The sequence below is a fragment of the Cnephaeus nilssonii genome (genome assembly GCF_951640355.1).
Source record: "Cnephaeus nilssonii genome assembly, chromosome: 9".
In the NCBI taxonomy this organism is placed as follows: Eukaryota; Metazoa; Chordata; class Mammalia; order Chiroptera; family Vespertilionidae; genus Cnephaeus; species Cnephaeus nilssonii.
In genome coordinates this window covers 82333985-82354909 of record NC_137080.1, presented here as the reverse complement: position 1 = coordinate 82354909, position 20925 = coordinate 82333985, and the positions used below count along the sequence as shown (strand labels likewise).

At 46.6% G+C, this 20925-nt stretch overlaps 1 protein-coding gene across 1 annotated transcript in view; it reads right to left on the bottom strand.

Moving 5' to 3' along the window:
- The window catches only part of CLIC5 (chloride intracellular channel 5), a 93539-nt gene that overhangs the window by 36955 nt on the left and 35659 nt on the right, over positions 1–20925 (bottom strand). The window contains exon 2 of the mRNA XM_079780293.1: positions 3411–3520. Coding sequence (XP_079636419.1) covers positions 3411–3520 — 110 coding nt within the window. The remainder of the gene's footprint in view (positions 1–3410; positions 3521–20925) is intronic.

Genomic DNA, 20925 nt, shown 5'->3' with positions numbered 1-20925 from the left:
ACAGAGTAATGGCAGGTGACTATGTAATTAATTAGTGCCAAGCGTTCAATACTCAGGGCAGAGGATGGACTTTGCTTTCAAAGGTTCCTTCACCGCTTAGCTTAACAAAAATGCCCTGCCCCGAATTCCCAACTTCATACATGAATGAGTGCAACCCTCGCACCTTTACACTAAGAAGTGCCCTCTGCTTGGTTAAGGGTATATTCAACAGGAAGGGGAGTGAGCTTGGGTCTGACAGGGGCCCTGTTCGTGCCCACCAGAGCTTCTGGGCTCCCACCAGCTGTGGGGATGCAAGAGAGGGACGGAGCCAAGTCAGGGGGAGGGGGCTGGCAGATGGGGGGAGGCGAGGGAGGGGGCGCACTGGGAAGAGAGGAGGAAGCAGAGGAATCGCGATGGAGCCTTCCAGGAGCAGGCTGGACCCGGGATTCGCCCCATACTCTCTCAGGTGCCACACTTGTGGGAGTCCTGAGCGGAAAACAGCAGATGGGGAAACTGAAGAAAAGTAAACAGCGGGAGAGGAGGAATCTGTAATGCTGCAAATTCCTGGCCTAATCAGTCTGGGAGGGGAAGAGAGGAATTTCAATTACCGTGCTGCTCCCATATCGCCCCCCAAACACACTCTGCCCAGCTGCACTGGGCACTTGGAGCTCCTTAGACAACTGAGACTGAAAGTACTTTTAAAATCTAATTTACTGATTAATCTAATCAGTCCCTTTGTTTGCTTTGTACGCGTCCCTCATTTCAGACAATGTAAGAACATTCTTTACCTCCTCCTCCTCTGTTTCTGCGTGTGTTTTTAGAGCTGCAATGCTTGGGTTCTCAGCTGGGAGGGGAAATCCATACTGATTTTATTTTTTAGCAATTACCTCTCTAGCTTAAAGATACAGAGATTTTTTTTTACTTTTTTGCTTTTGTTCCTGTGACTGGAGAGAGCAGTGGCCTCTGGAGTCGGCCATCCTGGGAAGCATTGCCCACGGCTGTGAGGCTCCGCTGGACGTTGCCAGTGGGTGCTGGTCAGCTGTGGTCCTCTCTCTGGCCCTCTTCAGCATTTATGGTTGAAGTTAGATACTTGGCATTTACATACATCTTGCCAGGTCGAATTCACGGGTTACCGAGTGTACCAGCCTCTTCCCCTGACTGATGTGCAGCTCCCTGAGGCAGGGGTGATGCTAAGAACGGCCAACACGTGCGGAGCTCTTGCTCTGAGCAGGCCCAGCACCGCGAGCAGATGCTTCCCACGGCTGCTCACTAACTCCTCACAGTGACCCTCACTCAGCAAGGCAGATGAGGAAACCGAGGCTCACAAAAGTAAGGTGCCCTCACCGGTTTGGCTCAGTGGATAGAGCATCGGCCTGCGGACTGAAGGGTCCCAGGTTTGATTCCGGTCAAGGGCATGTACCTTGGTTGCGGGCACATCCCCAATAAGGGGTGTGCAGGAGGCAGCTGATTGGTGTTTCTAACTTTCTATCCCTCTCTTCCTCTCTGTAAAAAAATCAATAAAATATATTTTTTTTAAAAAGTAAGGTAACTTGTCCAAGATCACTCAGCCAATAAATGCTGGTGCCAGGAAAATAAATCAGTTTTGGAAATTGCTAAACTTCTTGTAGTGTATTATATCATACATTTAAAAAGTTCCTTAACTATTTATTATATATATATATACATCTTTCTTCTTTTCTCCCTTCCTTCCTTCCTTCATCCTTTTTTCCTTCCTTCCTTTCTTCCTTCTTACCTCCCTCCCTCTCTCCCTTCTTTCCTTCCTCCTTCTTATCTTTTTCTTTCTTTTGGCAGTGAGAAAGTTTGCTTAAAGTTATCAGGAGTTGTGATACTTGCTGTCCTCCCACACAGGGTGTTGGCAGGGTCAGATGTGAAAACAGATGTGAAGGAACAGCACAAGTGCGTGAGGAATGCTGGGTGGCTCCCTCTGCCATTCTGAGCTCCAGGTAACACACAAATCCATGCTTATGGGTGGTGATCCAGAGACCTCCTCTATTCCACTGAGGGAAGCTACTCCCGTTAGTTGTCACAGACAGTAACTTCACAGCAGATGCATGCTCATTTACTTGACAGATATTAGCTGGTGTCTAAGTAAATCAGCGGCTATGACTGATATAAGAAAACAAAACATGACCCCAGCCTCTTCCTGAGGGACTTAAGGTCTCATTTGGAGGACAAACGGTGTGCTGTGGAGACAATGGCATTTGAGCCAAGGAGAGCGGGTCTGGGAGCAGCCCCTCCAGTTCGAGATGGCACTTGGGAAAGTCATTGAGACGTGTCCCTCTCAGTTTCCTTGTATAAAATGAAGAAGACAGGCCTTCACAAGGTCATCTGTTGTGTGATATTTTTATGAAAAAGCACTCACTAGTTGTACAGTGGTGGGACTGTGGATACCACAGTAGGTGAAATACCAAATGAGGATACCAGGCAACAGGGACAAGAGGTGCTGGGAGTTTGGAGGAGGTTGAGTGACAGACGCGTCTGAGAGCAGAGGTGGGAGGGGTGGCTTCCCAGGGGAGGGCCACGCTGCAGGGGGCACTGGGACAACCTGTCCTTTCAGGAAGATGGGGACAGCCTCTGGGAGGCAGGGAGCATCTGCCAGGTGCTGGAGGCTAGCGAGAACAGGGCAGCAGAAGGCCGTCCAACCGGACAGCGGCCGCAAGGCAGAGAGAAGCGTGGAGAGAATGTTGGCAAGAACCAAGGAAAAGACCAAGGCAAAGGAAGGCTGCAGAGGAGTTATTCCGCAGGCGCTGGGAGGTGTCAGAGGTGTCCTGAGCAGAGGGAGCCATGTGATTAGAGCATCATTTTAGAGAGAATAACCTTAATACAATATAAGGGGGGGCGGGGGGGGGAGAGACCTGTAAGGATCCAGAAGGAGGAAGACCAGTTTGAAGAGCAAACAATGCAGCTGGCAGCAGTGGGGCCTGAACCAGGCGTGGGCTGTGAGAATGAACAAGAGAGCTTGGAGTAAGAGATGGCCCAGTGGCAGAGTCACTGACGGACAATGAAGGTGGCAAGAGAAGGGAGCTGGAAATGCTTCAGCTTAGAAAATGGGAGAACAAAGAAATTCAAGAGGGGAGCCCCTGAAGCCCTGCTAGGTCCCCCAGGATGGGGGCCCTAGAACTATGGGAATGGCTGACTCCTGGATTTTAAGATGCTCTGCCCATCTCTGTGCCAGGCATTCTCCACTGGGTACCCTCCGCCCATTCCCTCCTTCTTCCTTGCTAATTGGACTCTCCTCATCTGGGCATCGAAGCGCTCAGCCCCAAGCGAGACACTGGCTTTTGCAGCCTCTTGTCACTAGGGACCTGGCCGAGGAGGCTACCGGGAGCCACGGGAAGGCTTTTCCCTCCCTCCTGGGAGGTTCTCGGGCTGCAGCTAAACACGCTCCTCATTAACATAGCACCTTTTACCTTTTCAGGTCCACAGTGGTGACATTGAACACGACTCCTTTCAGCCAGAGGATCATAAAGAGGCGCTGAGAGAAGGGACAGTTGCCGATGCTTTCCCCATCGATCCCAGCCTAGGAAAAAGAGAGCAGAGTCCTGAGCTGTTCATGCATATCAGCAAGAAGGAATAGAGGATCGTAACTCCCAAACAATGGTCTGAAGAGAACTGACTAAACCCTGCCCCAGCCCAACCCCTGAAGGTATTCGCCCTTGTCTTCCTAGCATCTCTGCGGGGCAATGCCTGGCATAGGGTAAGGGCTGGACAGAATTTGAGTCTCCAGTATGGCGATTATGTAGAGTCATGGCTTTCTGAAACCATAGAACCCTAGATTCTGAGGGGAAAAGAGAACTTCAATATCACATCGTCTAACACAATGGTTCTCAACCTGTCTAATGCCGCGACCCTTTAATACAGTTCCTCATGTTGTGGTGACCCCCAACAATAAAATTATTTTCGTTGCTACTTCATAACTGTAATTTTGCTACTGTTAATGAATCATAATGTAAATATCTGTGTTTTCCGATGGTCTTAAGTGACCCTGCTAGCGATTCTCAACCTGTGGGTCATGACCCACAGGTTGAGAACCGCTGCTGTAGAGCCCAAGATCATCGGAAAACTCAGATATTTACATTACGATTCATTAACAGTAGCAAAATTACAGTTATGAAGTAGCAACGAAAATAATTTTATGGTTGGGGGTCACCACAACATGAGGAACTGTATTAAAGGGCCGCGGCATTAGACAGGTTGAGAACCACTGGTCTAACACCAATGATATTGGACCACCAACTGCTGCACCCCAAGTAATCATCGAGTCTGTGCTTGACTATCCCCACTAACCAACCAGTAATTTATCTCGCAAAGCAGTCCATTCCGAGGACAGTTCTAACAATTAGAAATGCTTTTCTTTGGCTCTTCCTAACCTAAATATGTTCCTCTGTACTTTACCCTCTCTGACCCTTTGGGCCTTGCTCCATGAGGGTGCCGTGAGTACAAACACCTGAGGCTTCGACCCTATCTCCCTATATCTCACTGGTCAGCAGACTCAAAACTTTAATCAATAAACTTAGTTCTGACTAGTACTGGACCGTCAGTCTCAATAAACCATTCATTTTGAAGTATCCTTTCACCGAACAAATACATATTGACTATCGATTATGTGCAAGACACTGGAGGAAATTATACAGGGGATTCAAAGGAATCATGGCCTTGTGGGCTGGGCGGGGGATAGACAGGAACACGAATATGACAATAGCAGGTAGCATTACTGGGCACTGGCATGCTCTGCTCATCACACCTCCCCTTCTCGGAACCCTCCTCAAAACAGCATGTCTTATGTTTTTGCTTTTGTAACATCTGAAAGGCAAGTCTATCTTTACTTCTGAGTGGGTTGCAGGGACATGAATTTTATAAGAATTCATTCTCAGCAAACATAAACACACAGAAAGGCTGGAGAACTGATCTCTATGTAATTTATTTCCCCGGAGTGGTTTATTGTCCCCAGACATGGTACGTAGCGGGAGAAGTCACCCACTCTCCCTGGTTTGCTGCTGGCTCCCCTGGACACCGTGGCCTCATCTGGTGGCCCAGGCACCCAGCTCCTCTGACAGGGAGGCCCGAGAGGGGAGGCCCCCAGACCTACTAGCAAAGCTGCAAACAATCCAACATACTGAAATAGGGACTTACTAAGATTTTATTTTTTTTAAGGGAGTAAAGCAATGCATTCTCAAAGCTCAACACATTATTTCCCCCCTGAGGTTTGCTTTGCTGTGGCCTTAGTATGGAGGAGTGAGGCCTTGCGTACCGAGAGCCTAATTGTGTGCCTATTTCTGTCTTGCAAATCACTCCCAGCAGAGGTTCGGGTTTATAATGGAAAACTGGCGCCTTTGCCGGTGTTGGTTGTAGGTAATTGCTATGAAATTACAGTTATTTTACCTCTCTCTTAACTACACCGAGAGCCCCATCCCTATTCAGTTCTCACTTTTCCCCGGTGCTGGAAACAGACCCACCCCTGCGTAGTCGAGATGCCCTGGGCTCCGTTATATAAAATCTGAAAGATGGGAGGGCACTGGTGTGCTTGCCAGCAGAGCTAAAGTTACCGATAAAGCTACTCGAGACAGGCAACTATTACGCTAACAATAGCTTGGAGCTAACTTGAGTTTGTGATGTCAGAGTCCTCACTCAGCAGGTACCTGGTACTTGGTCCTTTAAGACATCAAACAAAGGCACTTTCCCCAGGGCTGGTTCCAATGTAAGGAACAACTGAAGAATTAAAAAACAAAACACCAAAAGACACATTCACAAACTGGCCTCTGTTTTACCTCTGGTGATAAGAGGGTGATAAGGGAATTGAAGGAGGAACTAGTGAAGTACTAGAATTCTTATTAGCTGGACAAAAATTATATAATAACGATAGTAATAATAACTCATTTCTATATTGCCAGGCATTGTTCTAAGTGCTTTACATCTATTGCTAATTCATGAGAAGTGGAATATTATCACCCTTCTACAAATGTGGAAACTGAGGCACAGAGAGGGCCATTCATATACCTGCTGGCCATTTTGTCTTCTTTGGAGAAATGTCTGTTCAAGTCCTTAGCCCATTTTTAAGGGTTATTTGTGGAGGTTTTTTGTTTTGTTTTGTTAATATTCACCCGAGTATATATATTTTACTAGAGGCCTGGTGCACAAAATTTTTGCACTGGCGGGGGTGGGGTCCCTCAGCCCAGCCTGCACCCTCTCGGAGTCCAGGAGCCGTTGAGGGATATCTGACTGACAGCTTAGGACCGCTCCCCCGGACATCCTTAGCATTACCCCGGAGGCGGGAGAGGCTCCCACCTCCCCCGATGCGCTCACCAGCCATGAGCCCGGCTCAGGGCTTCTGGCTGAGCAGCACTCCCCCTGTGGGAGTGCACTGACCATCAGGGGGCAGCTCTTGCATTGTGTCTGCCCCCTGGTGGTCAATGGGCGTCATAGCAACCAGTCATTCCACAGTTCGGTCGATTTGCATATTAGGGTTTTATTATATAGGATTGGTTTTTTGAGAGAGGGAAATATCGATGTGAGAGAGAAACATCTATTGGTTGCCTCCTATACCCCCCCCCCCGACTAGGAGCGAACCCCTAAACCTAGGTATGTGTCCTGACCTGACTGGAAATCAATCCCACCACGTTTTGATGTAGGGAAAGACGCTCCAATCAACTGAGCCACCCAGCAAGGGCCCCCTTTTTTCACTATTGAGTTGTTCAGCTTTTTCTTTTCCTCCTTCACAAATGCATCAGTCCTGGGGCCTGAATGAACCATTTGTTAAATCCATGGGTTAAATGGGGTGAGCTTGTGGCAACCATTTAAAACATCAACCAAGAAGAATGAGGTGGGGCTCCACGGGATGCCAGACCCTAAAAAGTGTGAGGGAAAATCCAAGCAGACTTTGGTCCAAACAGGCTCTGAGCACTGGGACTGGAGTCAGGAACAAAGAGGTGTAGCAGGTTGAATAATGCCCCTCTCCAAACTCATGTCCACCCAGAACCTGTGAGTGTGACCGTATTTGGAAATAGGGTCTTTGCAGGTGAAATCAAGTTTAAATGAAGTCACATTGAGTTAGGGTGGGCCCTAAATATAACTGGTGTCCTTATAAGAAGACAGAGACAGAGATTGGAGTGATGCTTCTACAGACCAAGGAACCCCAAGCATTGCCAGAAAGTGCATAAGTTAAGAGAGACAAGATTCTTCCTGGAGAGGCTGGAAAAAGCATGGCCCTGCTGACACCTTGATTTTAACTTCCAGACTTCAGAATGCCGAGAGAATACATTTCTGTTGTTATAAGCCACTCAGTTTATGGTCATTGGTTATAGCAGCCATAGGAAACTAATGCAAGCAGGAGAGTGTGGGAAGCAGAATGGTGCACAGCTAATTGCAAAGTTCTCAAGTTCACAATTCTGCTTTGCCATGGACCTAGTGGACATGCTCACAATTGCCAGCCAGCTACACCCCCAAAGTACTTCCTATAACCTGGAGTAAATGTATTGACTGTTAGTTATACTATATTGTCTATAATAATAAAGGGTAATATGCTAATTAGACTGGACGTCCTTCCTTCCGGACAAAGCCGCAGCAGGCAGGGGCTGAGGCAGAGGCCCCTCCTCCCAGCTGCGGCGGCAACGGGCGGGGGCCGCGGCCAAAGCCCTTGCCCAAATTTCATGCATCCAGCCTCTAGTATTACATATTATGTTACACTATATTATATTATATATTGTACGTCAAATAAAACTTATAAAATATCATACAGTATACTAGAGGCCCGGTGCATGAATCCATGCACCGGGCCGGTTTTGGCCCGATCTCCGCAGGCCAGGCCAAGGGACCCAACCAGTGCACAAATTCACGCACTGGGCCTCTATATGCATATAAGATCTTAGGTTAATCTCTGCCCCCCTTCTCTCCTTCCCACTTCCCTCTGAGATTCATCAGTCTGTTCCATGTTTCCATGCCTATGTGTTGAGCGTCTGCTCCCTAGTGGTCAGTGCATGCCATAGCTACTGGTCGAACGGTTGAATGGTTGTTTAGGCTTTTATATCCTATATAATAAAAGGGTAATATGTAAATTGACCCTAAAGGCGGAATGACCAGAACGACCGCTTAACCAGTCACTATGAGGTGCACTGACCACCTCTCGATCCCTTTCCCCAGCCAGCAGGCTCCAATCGCCCAATGGCAAATGGGGAACTGGGGATGGGTGGCAGGGGACACAGGTGGCGCCAGGCCAAGGCCCCCGCCCCACCAATCACCCCACACACAGAGGGCAACCTGCAGTGGGGGCGGAGCCGGCAAGCAGGCGGGAACGGCCAACCTCTCGGTCCCTTCCCCCAACCATCAGGTTCCGATTGCACGATGGCAAATGGGGAAGCGAGGTGGGTAGCGGCAGAGGGCGGGGCTGGCTGCAGGCAGCCGGGGAAGATGCCCCTGATCTCAGGCCAGGCCTAGGGACCATACCAATGCATAAATTTCGTGCACCCGGCCTCTAGTATATAGATAATATCAAGTGATAATAATAGCATAATGTAATTACATAGGTTGTATGATTATACACTATATGTTATATGCTGGGAAAGTCATTATATGTCTTTCATGTAGTCTTTCCTGCTATACAACAAGCTCGTCTACCCCCAAAACATGGGCCATGTCTTATTTACTTTGACTTCAGCAGCAACAAGCTGCCGGAGAGACTTAGTTGATACTTAGTGCCTGTTAGAGTGGATGCTTGTTGAGGGGAGGGTGACATCACTCCCTCTTTATGGCCTGACTATCTCAAAATGCTGATGTTGGCACTCTGAAGAGTGTCCTGAGAAACAAGCAGAAGACCATGGCTCTATACCCACCCCTGCCTCCAATTCACTGTGTGACCCTGACTAGGCCAGTCACCTCCTCTCTTGGCCTCAGTCATTGCACTCATAACTTCCTGCAATTTTGTGAATTCAAGTGGCTAATGGAGATTTATTTAGACAGCAGTTCTCAAACATTTGGGTCTCAGAATCCTTATGTACCTTTAAAGATTGTTGAGGATCCCAAAGATCTTTTGTTTATGTTGGTTAGAGTTATCAATATCTATTATATTTTAAATGAAAGCCAAAAATATTTTCAATATTTACTTACTTATTCATTCAAATATTATAACAATAAACATAACACTAGAGGCCCGGTGCACAAATTCATGCACGGGTAGGGGCCATTGGGGCATGGCTGGTGATCAGGGCCATTGGGGCCGGCCGGCCAGGGGAAGGGACCATGGGAAGTTGGCCAGCCACGGGAGGTTGGCTGTGGGAGAGCATTGAACACCAGGGAGCAGCTCTTGTGTTGAGTGTCTGCCCCCTAGTAGTCAGTGCGTGTCATAGCTACCGGCCAGTTGTTCAGTCGTCAAATATAGGCTTTTATATAGATAGATAGATAGATAGATAGATAGATAGATAGATAACATGTTTTAATATAAAGAAACTCTTTTTAAAAGAAATTTAGTAATGTAAGTAAATTGGTTGACATATACATATGATTAAGTTTGGGCTTTACAGAGACACAGCTGGAAAAGGGGGGAGTAACTTAATAGACTTTTCAGGTAGTTGTGGGTATTTTTCTTTAATACCATACTGAAACTCAACAATGGTAGTTTCTTTCTTTTTTAAGAATAGTTTATTTATTTTTAGAGAAAGAGGAAGGGAGAAGAGAGAAACATTGATGTAAGAGTGCAACATCAATTGACATGCCTCCTACCAGGGATCGAGCCTGCAACCTGGGCATGCGCCTTGGAGCAGGGGATGATGCCCAACCAACTGAGCCACATTGGCCAGGGCAACAATAGTAGTTTCTTAAAGGCTAGTTGATAGATGGAATTTGAAACTCTATCAATTAAAGTCTTCTATTCCACTAAAACCCATTCATCTGTCTTGCACTTTGAATGGATCTTTTTACCCCAGGATGATTCTGTAGCATCACAAATTCATCACTTGGAAAATAGTGTTTCACTGAGTTATGCAGATCTTCCAAGTGCTGATGCAGTTCGTTATGCAAAATCAAAGCACCTCATTCAGTAACATCACAGCCGAGCTCATCAGAAAAGTTTAAGTAAGAAGCTGCCAAGCTCATAGCGGCGGAGACATGGTTTCCAATATTCTAATGTTCTCTTAAAAGCTTGTATTTTATCATTGGCAATAAATCAGTTGTTATCCTTGAAATTACAAGCTCACTTTGCTGACCTTGCAGGAAATACCTGTCAAATACCAAGTCTGAAAACCCACAGCTTGTCTGCCGGTGTCTCTTTCAAGTAAAACCTGTTCTGTGAAAGGAGCGGCTGGTTCAGCTCACAGCTCAGTCCAACTGGTGCTTTTCCTTGGACAGCTGCTCTCCTCCAGGACGCACCCCAGGAGCTGCCTGTGCACTTCCCACTTCGTCAGCCGGAGGTTTAAGAGACCTGCCCTCCACGGCTGAGGTTTAATTACGTCATATACTTCTCACTGCTTCGTCAAGGGCATTCATAAATGAGACCAGCTCTTCTTTTTCTGCGCATGCATGGCTCCTAGAACCATTTATACCACTGCCTCAATTTGGGCTAAAGCACCAGCGGTTTTACCCACAAAATGTCAACCCCAGAGAGAAATGATATTACTCTGAAAATAGTTGTGACCTCCCAGAATGCCCAAAAGGGTCTCAGGGACCCTAAGAGTCCATGAAGAACATTTGAGAACTGTTTTTCTTTTTTAAAAAACATGTTTTTATTGCTTTTTGGAGAAAGAGGAAGGGAGAAGGGTAGAGAGATAGAAACATCGATTAGAGAGGAACATCATCAACAGACTGCCTCCTGCATGCCCTCTACTGGAGATCAAGCCCCAGGCATGTGCCCTGACCAAGAATCGAACCGCTGACCCTTATTTCCTGGGTCAATGCCCAACCGCTGAGCCACACCAGCCGGGCCATTTGAGAACTGTTGGTTTGAGACATCCCATGAACACACCAGGTACATGGAACTTTGTCCCCAGACAGTGAAGGGAAGCTGATAATTGTCCAAAAGCCTCTTGAGGGCACCCAGGCCTAGAAGAGGGAAAAATAATTCAGAGAAGATCCCAGAAGACAGATGACATTTAGGCTTGACAGCTGTGTCACTAAGCAATTTGTCTCTCAACTCCAAATGCACCTTCAGCAGAAGCTCTGTGAGAACGGGGGAGAATTCATTCCAGCGCTGCTGAGTGAGCGTGAAGGCGCTTCCTCAGGGGGCAGGGAGGCCAGGGCAGGAGGAAGGGGAGCTCCTTCTATCCCCGGTGTGGGCTGGGGTCTGCAGTGCGTGAGGACAGCCAGGAGAGCTGCCTCAGCACAGGCGGCATGGGAGCCCTCTAGCACCTTGCAGCCTTGGCTGGTGAACCTCCCTGCACCCCTCTTGACACAGCGCCAGAGCCCCCTGCAGCCTGCACACAGCCTGCTGATGACCCCCGTGTCCACACAGATCTGCCATGCCCTCTGCAAGCCCTGTGTGGCCTGCAGGCCTCCCACTCCCATTGACACCTGGATCCCACTGCACACCTGGATCCACTGCACACCTGTGCCACCACTGCTGATCGCCTGCTCCCCACCTGAACTCTGGAGGGGGCCTTTGCTTGCCCAGCAACTCCAGCAGCTCTGGCCTAGCCAAACCAATGCACTTTTATGCTTTCTGCTGGGTGACCAGTCCTTCTCCAGTGAGTTCGTCCTTAACTTGGCCATTCTCCTTCGGCTCTGAGATACCATACAGAGTTTTCTATATGTTATGGTTATGCTTTTACCATGGTTAACGCTTCTTTATGTTTAACTTCTGTTTGAATTACTGTGTGATTTCTCTCTCCTGATTGGACCAAACTACTAGAGAGGTTTAAATGTCTGTATTTCAAAATGCAAGAATTTTTGGCTCTTTGTTTGATTCCTTTAAAATCTGGCAAAGCTAAAACCTGAATGAGGTACTAGAAGAAAGAAATGTCAGTTTTCCACAGAAAGCTAATTAAGTCACCGTTTATGACACATTTCAACTTTTTGTTTTATCCCATGAACCCTGTCACGCAAGGGATTAAACATTATATTCGGTTTCCAGATAAACATTCTACAACAGTGGGGCTGGTGCTGACATCAGGGGTGATATGGTCTAGCTCTTTCTTTTTACTGGTAAGGAAATAAGCCCAGAAGGTTCCAACAACTTGCCGGTGGCTGCACAGCCTGGTCCCGTGGCCAAATCAGGGACATAATTCCTGATTCCTGACTCCTAGTTTTCCACTATGCTAGGCTAGCTGTTACCTTACCGAAAAGAGTGTCAAAGTGACAAAGGCCACAGGAAGAGGACTTTCTTTGGATGTAAAATGACTCATCTATATAGCCCTAAGTTGACTGTTATCATGTGGAGAATTTTTCTTTGTAAAACAAAGAGCTGCCCACTTTTTCTTATTAGTATAAGTCAGATAGTATTTCTTATTATCATTTTTAATACTAAATCATCTGTCCTCCTAATAATGTGATTGATAAGCTTCATTAGTAGGGATATGACTTGGGGTCTGTAAGACCCCACTTGAAGATAGGGAGTTCTACCTGTACAGAAACGCATTATTTTTCTCAGCATTACAAAAGGCTTAACACACTGGGGCATTACTCAGCGATTTTTCATTCAATAAGCAGTCAAGTAACAAGTATCCATTTGAGGCTTCAGAGATTCTCAGCATTATGTGAAGTGGACTATAAAGGCTAACTCAGCTCTGGGCCGATGGCTACCTGAGCAATATAGTATGAAGAGTCCCAGGTGTACTGGTCAGGGTTCTCCAGAGAAATAGAACCATCAGAATGTGTGTGTGTATGTCTGTCTTTATTTTTCTCTTTCTTTCTGTTTTTCTTTCTTTCTTTTTCTTCCTTCCTTTCTTTCTTTTCCTTTCTTTCTCCTTTTCTGTTTTTCTTTTTCTTTCTTTCTATGTATCTATCATCTAACAGTATCATCTATCTATCTGTCTACCTATCTAATTAATGAGAGATTTATATTAAGGAATTGGCTCATATGATTGTGGAGGCTTAGTGAGTCCCAAACCTGATGGGGCAGGTGATCAGGATAGAGACTTGAGAAAGAGCTGCATTTGAGTCCAAAGGCAGTCTGCTGGCAGAATTTTCTCTTCCCCAATTTCTTCTATTAAGTCCTTTAACTGAATGGATGGCATCCACACACATTATGGAGGATAACCTGCTTTACTCCAAGTCCACTAATTTAAATGTTAATCTCATCCAAAAAACACCACCACAGAAATATCTAGAATTATGTTCAACCAAATATATCTGGGCACCAGCCAAGTTGACACACAAAATTAAACATCACACCAGGTGAATTTAAAAATATGACCTGAGACAGGTAGCCCATCAATCCAGTATGTGTCAACAACACCTTAGCTTGCCAAATGGTTTCATAAACAATGAATCAAATATGGTTATTTAAATACTAGAGGCCCTGTGCACGAAATTCGTGCACTGGAGGGGTGGGGGGTTGTCCCTCAGCCCAGCCTGCACCCTCTCCAATCTGGGACCCCTCAGGGGATGTCCGACTGCATCCCTCTCACAATCCAGGACTGCTGGCTCCCAACCGCTCACCTGCTTCCCAGCCTGATCACCCCTAACCACTCCCCTGCCAGCCTGATCAATGCCTAACTGCTCCCCTGCCGGCCCGATTGCCCCCAAATGTCCTACCCTGCAGGACTGGTCTCCCCCCAACTGCCCTTCCCTGCTGGCCTGATCGCCCACAACTACCCTCCCCTGCAGGTCATCTTGTGGCAGCCATCTTTGACCACATGGGGGCAGCCATTTTGTGTGAGGGCATGAGGGTCAATTTGCATATTACCTCTTTATTATATAGGATCACCTCCAGAGGAACTGTAGGCCCCATATCCAGATGGCTACTTAGTTTCACTGTCTAAGACAGCCTTGAGCTTTACATCAATCTGCTCTGAGTCTGTGTTCTCCCTCCTGTTCTTCCGCAGACTCTCTGAGAAAGAGCTGCCCTTTCCAACACCAGTGCCCCTTCTCCTCGCCCCCTCTTCACGCTCTGACATGGCTTTTTCCCTATTCACTTATGCCCAAATTATTTGAATAAGTGAATGGGTCTCTTTAAAACCTCTGTCAGTCCTGCTTCTACTTAACACCCTCTTCTAACATGAGTCTCTTCCAATTACTTTCAGGGTCTAATTGAGTAAAGTGTCCCGATGTGTGGCTTCTGAGGCCAGGGCATAAAAGGTGGTTCAGTTTCTGCCTGATGCTCTCTCTCTTCTTTGGGATGCTTGCCCTGGGACCCCAACCACCATGGTGTCAGGAAGCCCAAGCATATAAAGAGGCATTCAGTAAGTGCTCTGGCCGACAGTCTCAGCTAACACTCAGCTGACAGGTGGCATCAACCACCAGGTATGCGAATGAGCGAGATTTCAGATGATTCCAGTGCTCAGCCTTTGAGCTGTCCCAAATGACGCCTGGTGAAATAAAATCACTCATCCACACCAAGACTTGGCCAAACTTCAGGTTCATGAGCAAAATAAATGTTGTCATTGTTTAAAGCCACTAAGTTTCGGGGTGGTTTCTTACCCAGCAGATAACTCACACACACACTGAACCTCAGGTTCCTTATATTCAAATTGGGGGTAGAAATCGCTACCTTGCAGGGTTATTTTACAACTGAATGATAATATGTATAAAACATTTGCTTTATAAATTTAGAGCTATTGTCATTATGACAACAGATGACAAACGTTTTGAAAGAGCTAATTAAAACACCCTGTTTGTGAAATGCTAGGCCTTAGTAAATAGTCAGTAGAGCTCTCTTTGATGGCACAAAGATTCAACAACGCCTCGGTGTTCAAGGTTTTGTGTGTGGAGCAACACATTCAATAGAGAAAGCAAACACAGGAGGAACTGTAGCCACTGTCCATTGGTCGGAGAAGAGCCTTCCTAAACTAGTGCAGTCTCATGTTGGCCATGAAGGGGGACAGGCATGTGCACGTCTGTTCTCTGCGAGGCTGTTGAGCTCCTGTGTGAGCTACATTCTCCAGCCAAATATCATTTAAAGTGATTCTGGATCCAAAGACAAGACAGGATGGAACTCAAGGGAGATCAGTGGGTGAAGCTGAGGGATCAGGTTTTGTGACAGATTCCTGGTGATTTTCTGTTGAAGCCTTTGAGAGTCTTTGTGTTCTCGCAACACTCAGGAACCTTTGCTATAGATATTTACAGAACCGTTGTGCTATTTTTTGGGCATTGTTATGATTCTCATTCCTGGATCAGGAAAGCTGAAAGCTGGAATTCTTCCACCTCAGAAATGCACCAAAGCACAGGAAACTAAAGGCAATACACATCTACAGCCTCGTGTAAACAGAACTCCTTCCCACATGGGTTTAATTTGAAGATGATGTCCACTCACTGAAGCCTCCCCAGGAGAACACCAGTCCTGATGCAGGAAGCATGCCTTAATGAGGCCACTGTCAAAACATTGGCTTTCTTCCCTTGACATATTTTTATTTGTTATTTAAGATGCTATAGAAATTAGTTCCAGCTTTTGATTATGAATTCATTTCATTTCTCTTACATTCATGGAATGAGCCTGCATATAATCTTCGAACAAGGGGCATCTTGACATTGAGCTCAGCTTCTACCACAAAGGTTGGAGTTTGGGATCTTGTGATAGTGGAGAGTCCTCATTCTGCCCTTCACTCTGGTTGCTGGAATGTTGAGTTTGAATATAGTATCTTACTATCACAAGTTGATCAAAAAGACTTTAGAGAAATCACAAATCTGTCCTCCTCCCTCTCAGCTAAGCCCAGTAAGCTCTCATCTATCCAAACCTCCCAATTACGACAGATTAAAAATTTATGGCACTAAAATCACATCTGAGTCATGAGATTTATTATATAGGGTGACTTAAATCAGGACCCTCTGGAAAACTTTGTGCAAAATTAGTATTTTGTAAGATGTCAACAAAGTATTGTATCAAGCTTGAAAAATCTAGTCTAATGCTCATTTTTAAAATGCTATGCCCAGGCCCCACTCTAGGATATTTTGATTTAATTAAAAGGTGTTTGTTTTTTCAGGCCTGGCCACCTCTGACCTGATGTTGCTCACACTTGGGATGTACACTAGAATCGCCCAAGGAGTGTGTTAAAAAAAAAAAACTAACAAAAATGCTCCCTGAGCCCACTCCAAACACAGAGTCAGAGTCTCAGGAGATGTCTGCGGTGTCCTCTTTGCTTTTTGTCCCTATTTTCCTATCTGTCCTGGAAATCCCTTCAGATCGTGGGCCTCCTTCTATCGCCGCCCACTTCTACTGCTGTTCCTCCCCATCGTCAGTCCTTATATGGACCCTGAAAATCGTGCTGCACTTTGAGTCACCCAGGGAATGGAGAGCATGTTTTGGACAAAGATGTGTGGAGAATCTCAACGCAACACGACCACAAACAACAATGGGAGCATAGGACTTCCCTGAGGGCGACAGAGGGCAATGTGCCAAGGTCCAGAAATCCACCGACATAGCCCAAGCTCCCACATGGCCATCTGCACTCAATCACATTCCCTCTCCCTAGGCACTGCCCTTCAGCCGGCAATGGCTAGAAACTTTGTTTTTCTACAGTGTGACCCCTGTAAGTCCTAGGTCAGTGATGGCGAACCTATGACACGCGTGTCAGCACTGACACGCGTAGCCATTTCTGATGACACGCGGCCGCATGCCGAGAATGATGCTCCTGAGGATGAAACATTTGTGACTAGAGTCTTGGAGTTAGTTTTTTCCTCAAAGTGATACACTACCCGAGTTATGCTCAGTTTTTTGGCGAAGTTTGACACACCAAGCTCAAAAGGTTGCCCATCACTGTCCTAGGTTCAGCTTCCTGACCGTGGGAGCACTAGGAGGCTTTAGCTCCACCTGCGACCATATGTGGTCATCAGCCATTTGGGTAGGATAGGTCCATGCAGCAGGACAAACATCTTCACTGAGGGCTTGCTCGGGGCCAAGCCTGGGAGCACAGCGATGAACGAGACAGGTCTATCTCCTTGAGAAGCTGGCCCACACAGAGGCACAAAAGGTAAAGAGACAATGTGCAGGTCATAAGTGAAGTGCAACAATGACCGAGCCTTCCTGTGAGCTCCGGGAAAGTTTGGGGCCAGCAATGATCCCTGAGATGAGACCTGAAGGGTAAGATGATTTATTCAAGCAAAGTAACAGGGAAGGACATGGGAGCGGAAGAAACCACATACGCACGGGTCTGGAGGCCTGATTACATGATGTGGGGTGTGTGGTCTTGTCCTTCCTGCTGTATCAGAGAAACCCACACAGGAATTCTCCCGTTCCTCTCTTCCTCCAGCCTGAGGATGCCAGCCCAGTGACAGACAAAGCCACAACACAGTCTAAAGCCTATCTTCTTGTGTCCCCTGCTTCCCCATATATGTCTGCTATTCCTATCACCACTGGTCTCTAACCCTCGGCCACCCTTGGCCAACATGGCATCTTCCCCACCTCATTTCTCAAAGCCAGCTCTGAAAGCATTCACGTCGCAGTGTGATTCTGGATAATTGTTGAATGTTGATCATGGACCAGATGTGAGCAGAGGGTATGAAGCTCCTTTGGTAGGCATTCAGACAGCTGCCAGGAGGTGAGTGAGGAACTGGGAATAGCAAGAAGAGCAACAGTAGCTTTCGGGAGTCTTGAAACTGGTTATACCTTTTGTAGGATTCAGTCATATCTTACCTCTGCCACTCACAGGACAGAGCTTCTATAATGGGTGCCCAGGCCAAAGGGCAGCACCTCTTACCCCAGGCTGCTTTAATTTCCATTGAAAACTCTCAATTTAAAATTACTCCAGGGCTGGTTGGAAGGCAAGACTTAAAAACAAAAGCAACATTTTTTTTTAATTAACTTGTGGGTGGGAGACTATAGGAATACTTAACTTTGCCTTTAATAAGAGCGCTATGAATTTAGGGCAGTTACATTTTCCTATACACGTGCAGTAAGGCCTTAGCCAGAATGTTTGGAGAAGCAGGATGTTTAGTGAATTGAATTTCCTGGGTAGCTCCAGAGGCAAACGAAGGCAGTGGAATAAAAAGCAGAGGGTCAGGAGCCCTGTGTTCCAGAACTAGTCTTGGCACAAAGAACCATGTGATCTTGGGTGAAAAATTTCCCCCTTCCTGGGCCTTAGTTTTGTTATTTATAAAATATATAAATTAGGACAGATGATCTTGAAGGACACTCTAAAGTATTCCTAAAATGTGGCGGGGAGAAGGTGAATAACACTGTCTTTTATTTGCATCTAAGAATTCCAATGCCTGAATGGAGACTTCGTGAGCTAGGCAGCCCCAGCTCCCAGCACTGTGATTGGCTCATGGCTCAGGCTTGATAGTCAATTGAGTTGAGAGGATGATAGAGCTTGCAGGCTGCCATTCTACCCTGAAAGGCAAGCAGGCGGACCTGTGAGGCAGCGGCCAGCACTGCAGGTTGGAGGGGGGATACAGACATACAGCAAGAACCTCCTGTAACCACCTTCTCAGGCTCCTTCAAGACTCTCCTTTAACGTATTTCCATGGTATCCTCTGCACATTACCTTGAAAAGCAGTTGAAGAAGCATCCCTTTTGCAAAGCTACCCTACCCCCACCCAGACCCCTCCAGCTTCACTCAACCCTTTCATTTTCCAACGAGGCCAGCTGAGGTACAGAGTTCAGATGACTTTCCAAGACACAGACCATAGGTGGGGTGGAGTCGGCAGTGGAATGAAGATGGATGAAATCTCAGTCAAAATCATCAATGTAAGTAATCTATAATAATAAAAGCGTAACGTGCTAATTAGACTGGACATCCTTCCAGACGTCTTTCCATCCTTCTGGACGAAGCTGGGGCTTCGAGGGAAGCCCAGGTCCCGGGTGCCTGCTGGCAGCCAGAGGGAAGCCCAGGTCCCAGGTGCCAGAGGTAAGCGGTGCCAGCAGCGGAGGGAAGGAAGGCCTACTCTTGCACGAATTTCATGCATTAGGCCTCTAGTTTAGATATAATCAGAGAAGCTATGGGAACTGAATCGTTTCAAAAGTCACCTTTAGAGATGCTCTTGTTAGTCCCTGCTTATTTGTCATTCTACTCTCTCAAAGGGTAAAATGCTGAAGACACAGGGAGAAAAGGTCTGATTACGGCAGGGTATAGATTCTAACCAAGGTTTATTCTGCGGTAAAGTGGAGGAGTCACTCAGGGTAAAGACAAGAAGCCAGGCTCACACTCCAGCTCCCAAGCCCTCTCACCCCTCCCCACCAGAAGCTGTGTGGCTAAATCCATCCTCCCCACACTCCTTCTTCCCATCAGTTGACTGCTTTAGAGGAGCTTTCTTAAAACAGCCTCACAGCTACACACATGGAAACTGAGCTGGGTTTTGTGTCAAGGAGACCTGACTTCATTTTCTCTGCCTTGAAAAAACTCAATCTGAGCTTGCTCCCTGCTGAGCTATATGTTCGAGCCCAGGCCCAGTTGTAATTGAAAAGGAATCTGTCTTTTGTAACCCCCTAGGCCCAAAGGGGAAATGGAACGCTTTTCCAAATGGCAGACTACAGCGGGAAATGTTCTATTTATTGTACTCCCATTAAAAAAAATAAACTTGCCGGAGCCGGTTTGGCTCAGTGGATAGAGCGTCGGCCTGCGGACTCAAGGGTCCCGGGTTCGATTCCGGTCAAGGGCATGTACCTTGGTTGCGGGCGCATCCCCAGTGGGGGGTGTGCAAGAGGCAGCTGATCGATGTTTCTCTCTCATCGATGTTTCTAGCTCTCTATCCCTCTCTCTTCCTCTCTGTAAAAAATCAATAAAATATATTTAAAAAATAAAAATAAAAAAAATAAAAACTTACCCCAGTAACTATACCACACACACAACAGCCCAAGCCATCACCCAGGAAGCCACAACCTGGTGTGGAGTTTATGTTTCTTTTCAGAAAGGAAAATGTTTCAAGGTCTACCATATTTTCTTTCAGAAGTCCTACAACGGGAGGCAGGTTAAACCCCACCCCCTGCTCTCTGCCAGGCCAGTGTGAGTCAGAAGCCCTTCTGGGTAGTCCCAGATGTTCTGTAAGATAAACGCATCCTTGAGCGAATCCTTGCCTCCCTGTGGTCTTCTGCATCTGTGCCTTGGAAAACGAAGAGATGGCTGGATGATGTGGAACTTGGGATTCTCTGGTTCTCTCCCTGATCACTTGTTCAGCATTATTCATTATGTATGAGGAAGTTAGAAATGGCCTTTGTTTGTGAAGAGCTATAGTGTAAATTCTCCATGTCATGCCTCAGAGGAAAAAACCAACAGTGGCCATTATAAAGATATGAGATTACCCATCCCACCCCCACCCCCAAATATATCCAAAATAAGCGAACTCCAAAATAAGTCCAGTGCAAAAATTGTTCTGCTCTACCAGACCTTTCCTAGAAGTCTCAGAAGGTGACTTGGTGCTGCTGGGGTACTCAAGTTCACAGGCACCAAAACACCTTGCTTTGGCTTCTGCATCCTAATACTGGGTTCCACAGAGGGGACCCCTCGAGTCAGCCCCTTGGCCTATCAGAAGATGAGAAGACGTGTTTCCAGCTCAACAGAGATTGCTCCACCCATAGGCTTGGAATAGAAGTTTGTGTCACTGTGGATATTCATCAAAGCATAGCATTTGTGTTTTTTTGTTTGTTTGTTTAATTCTTTATTATTTAAAGTACTACATGAGTCTCCTTTTTTCCCCCCATTGACCTTTTTAGTTTAAAAGTACCAGATAGAATATTTGCACCTGTTTGTTAAAAATTGTACTATGGCTGTGTCCTCCACACCCCAAATCCAGGCAAACTATTTCTACCATTGTCAGCCAGGACAAGCCAATCACAATAACTTCCGTTTACTTGCAAACTCTATCTAAGGAAGGAAGCCTGCTATTGTTGGGCTATGTTTAGACTAGATGATGCTA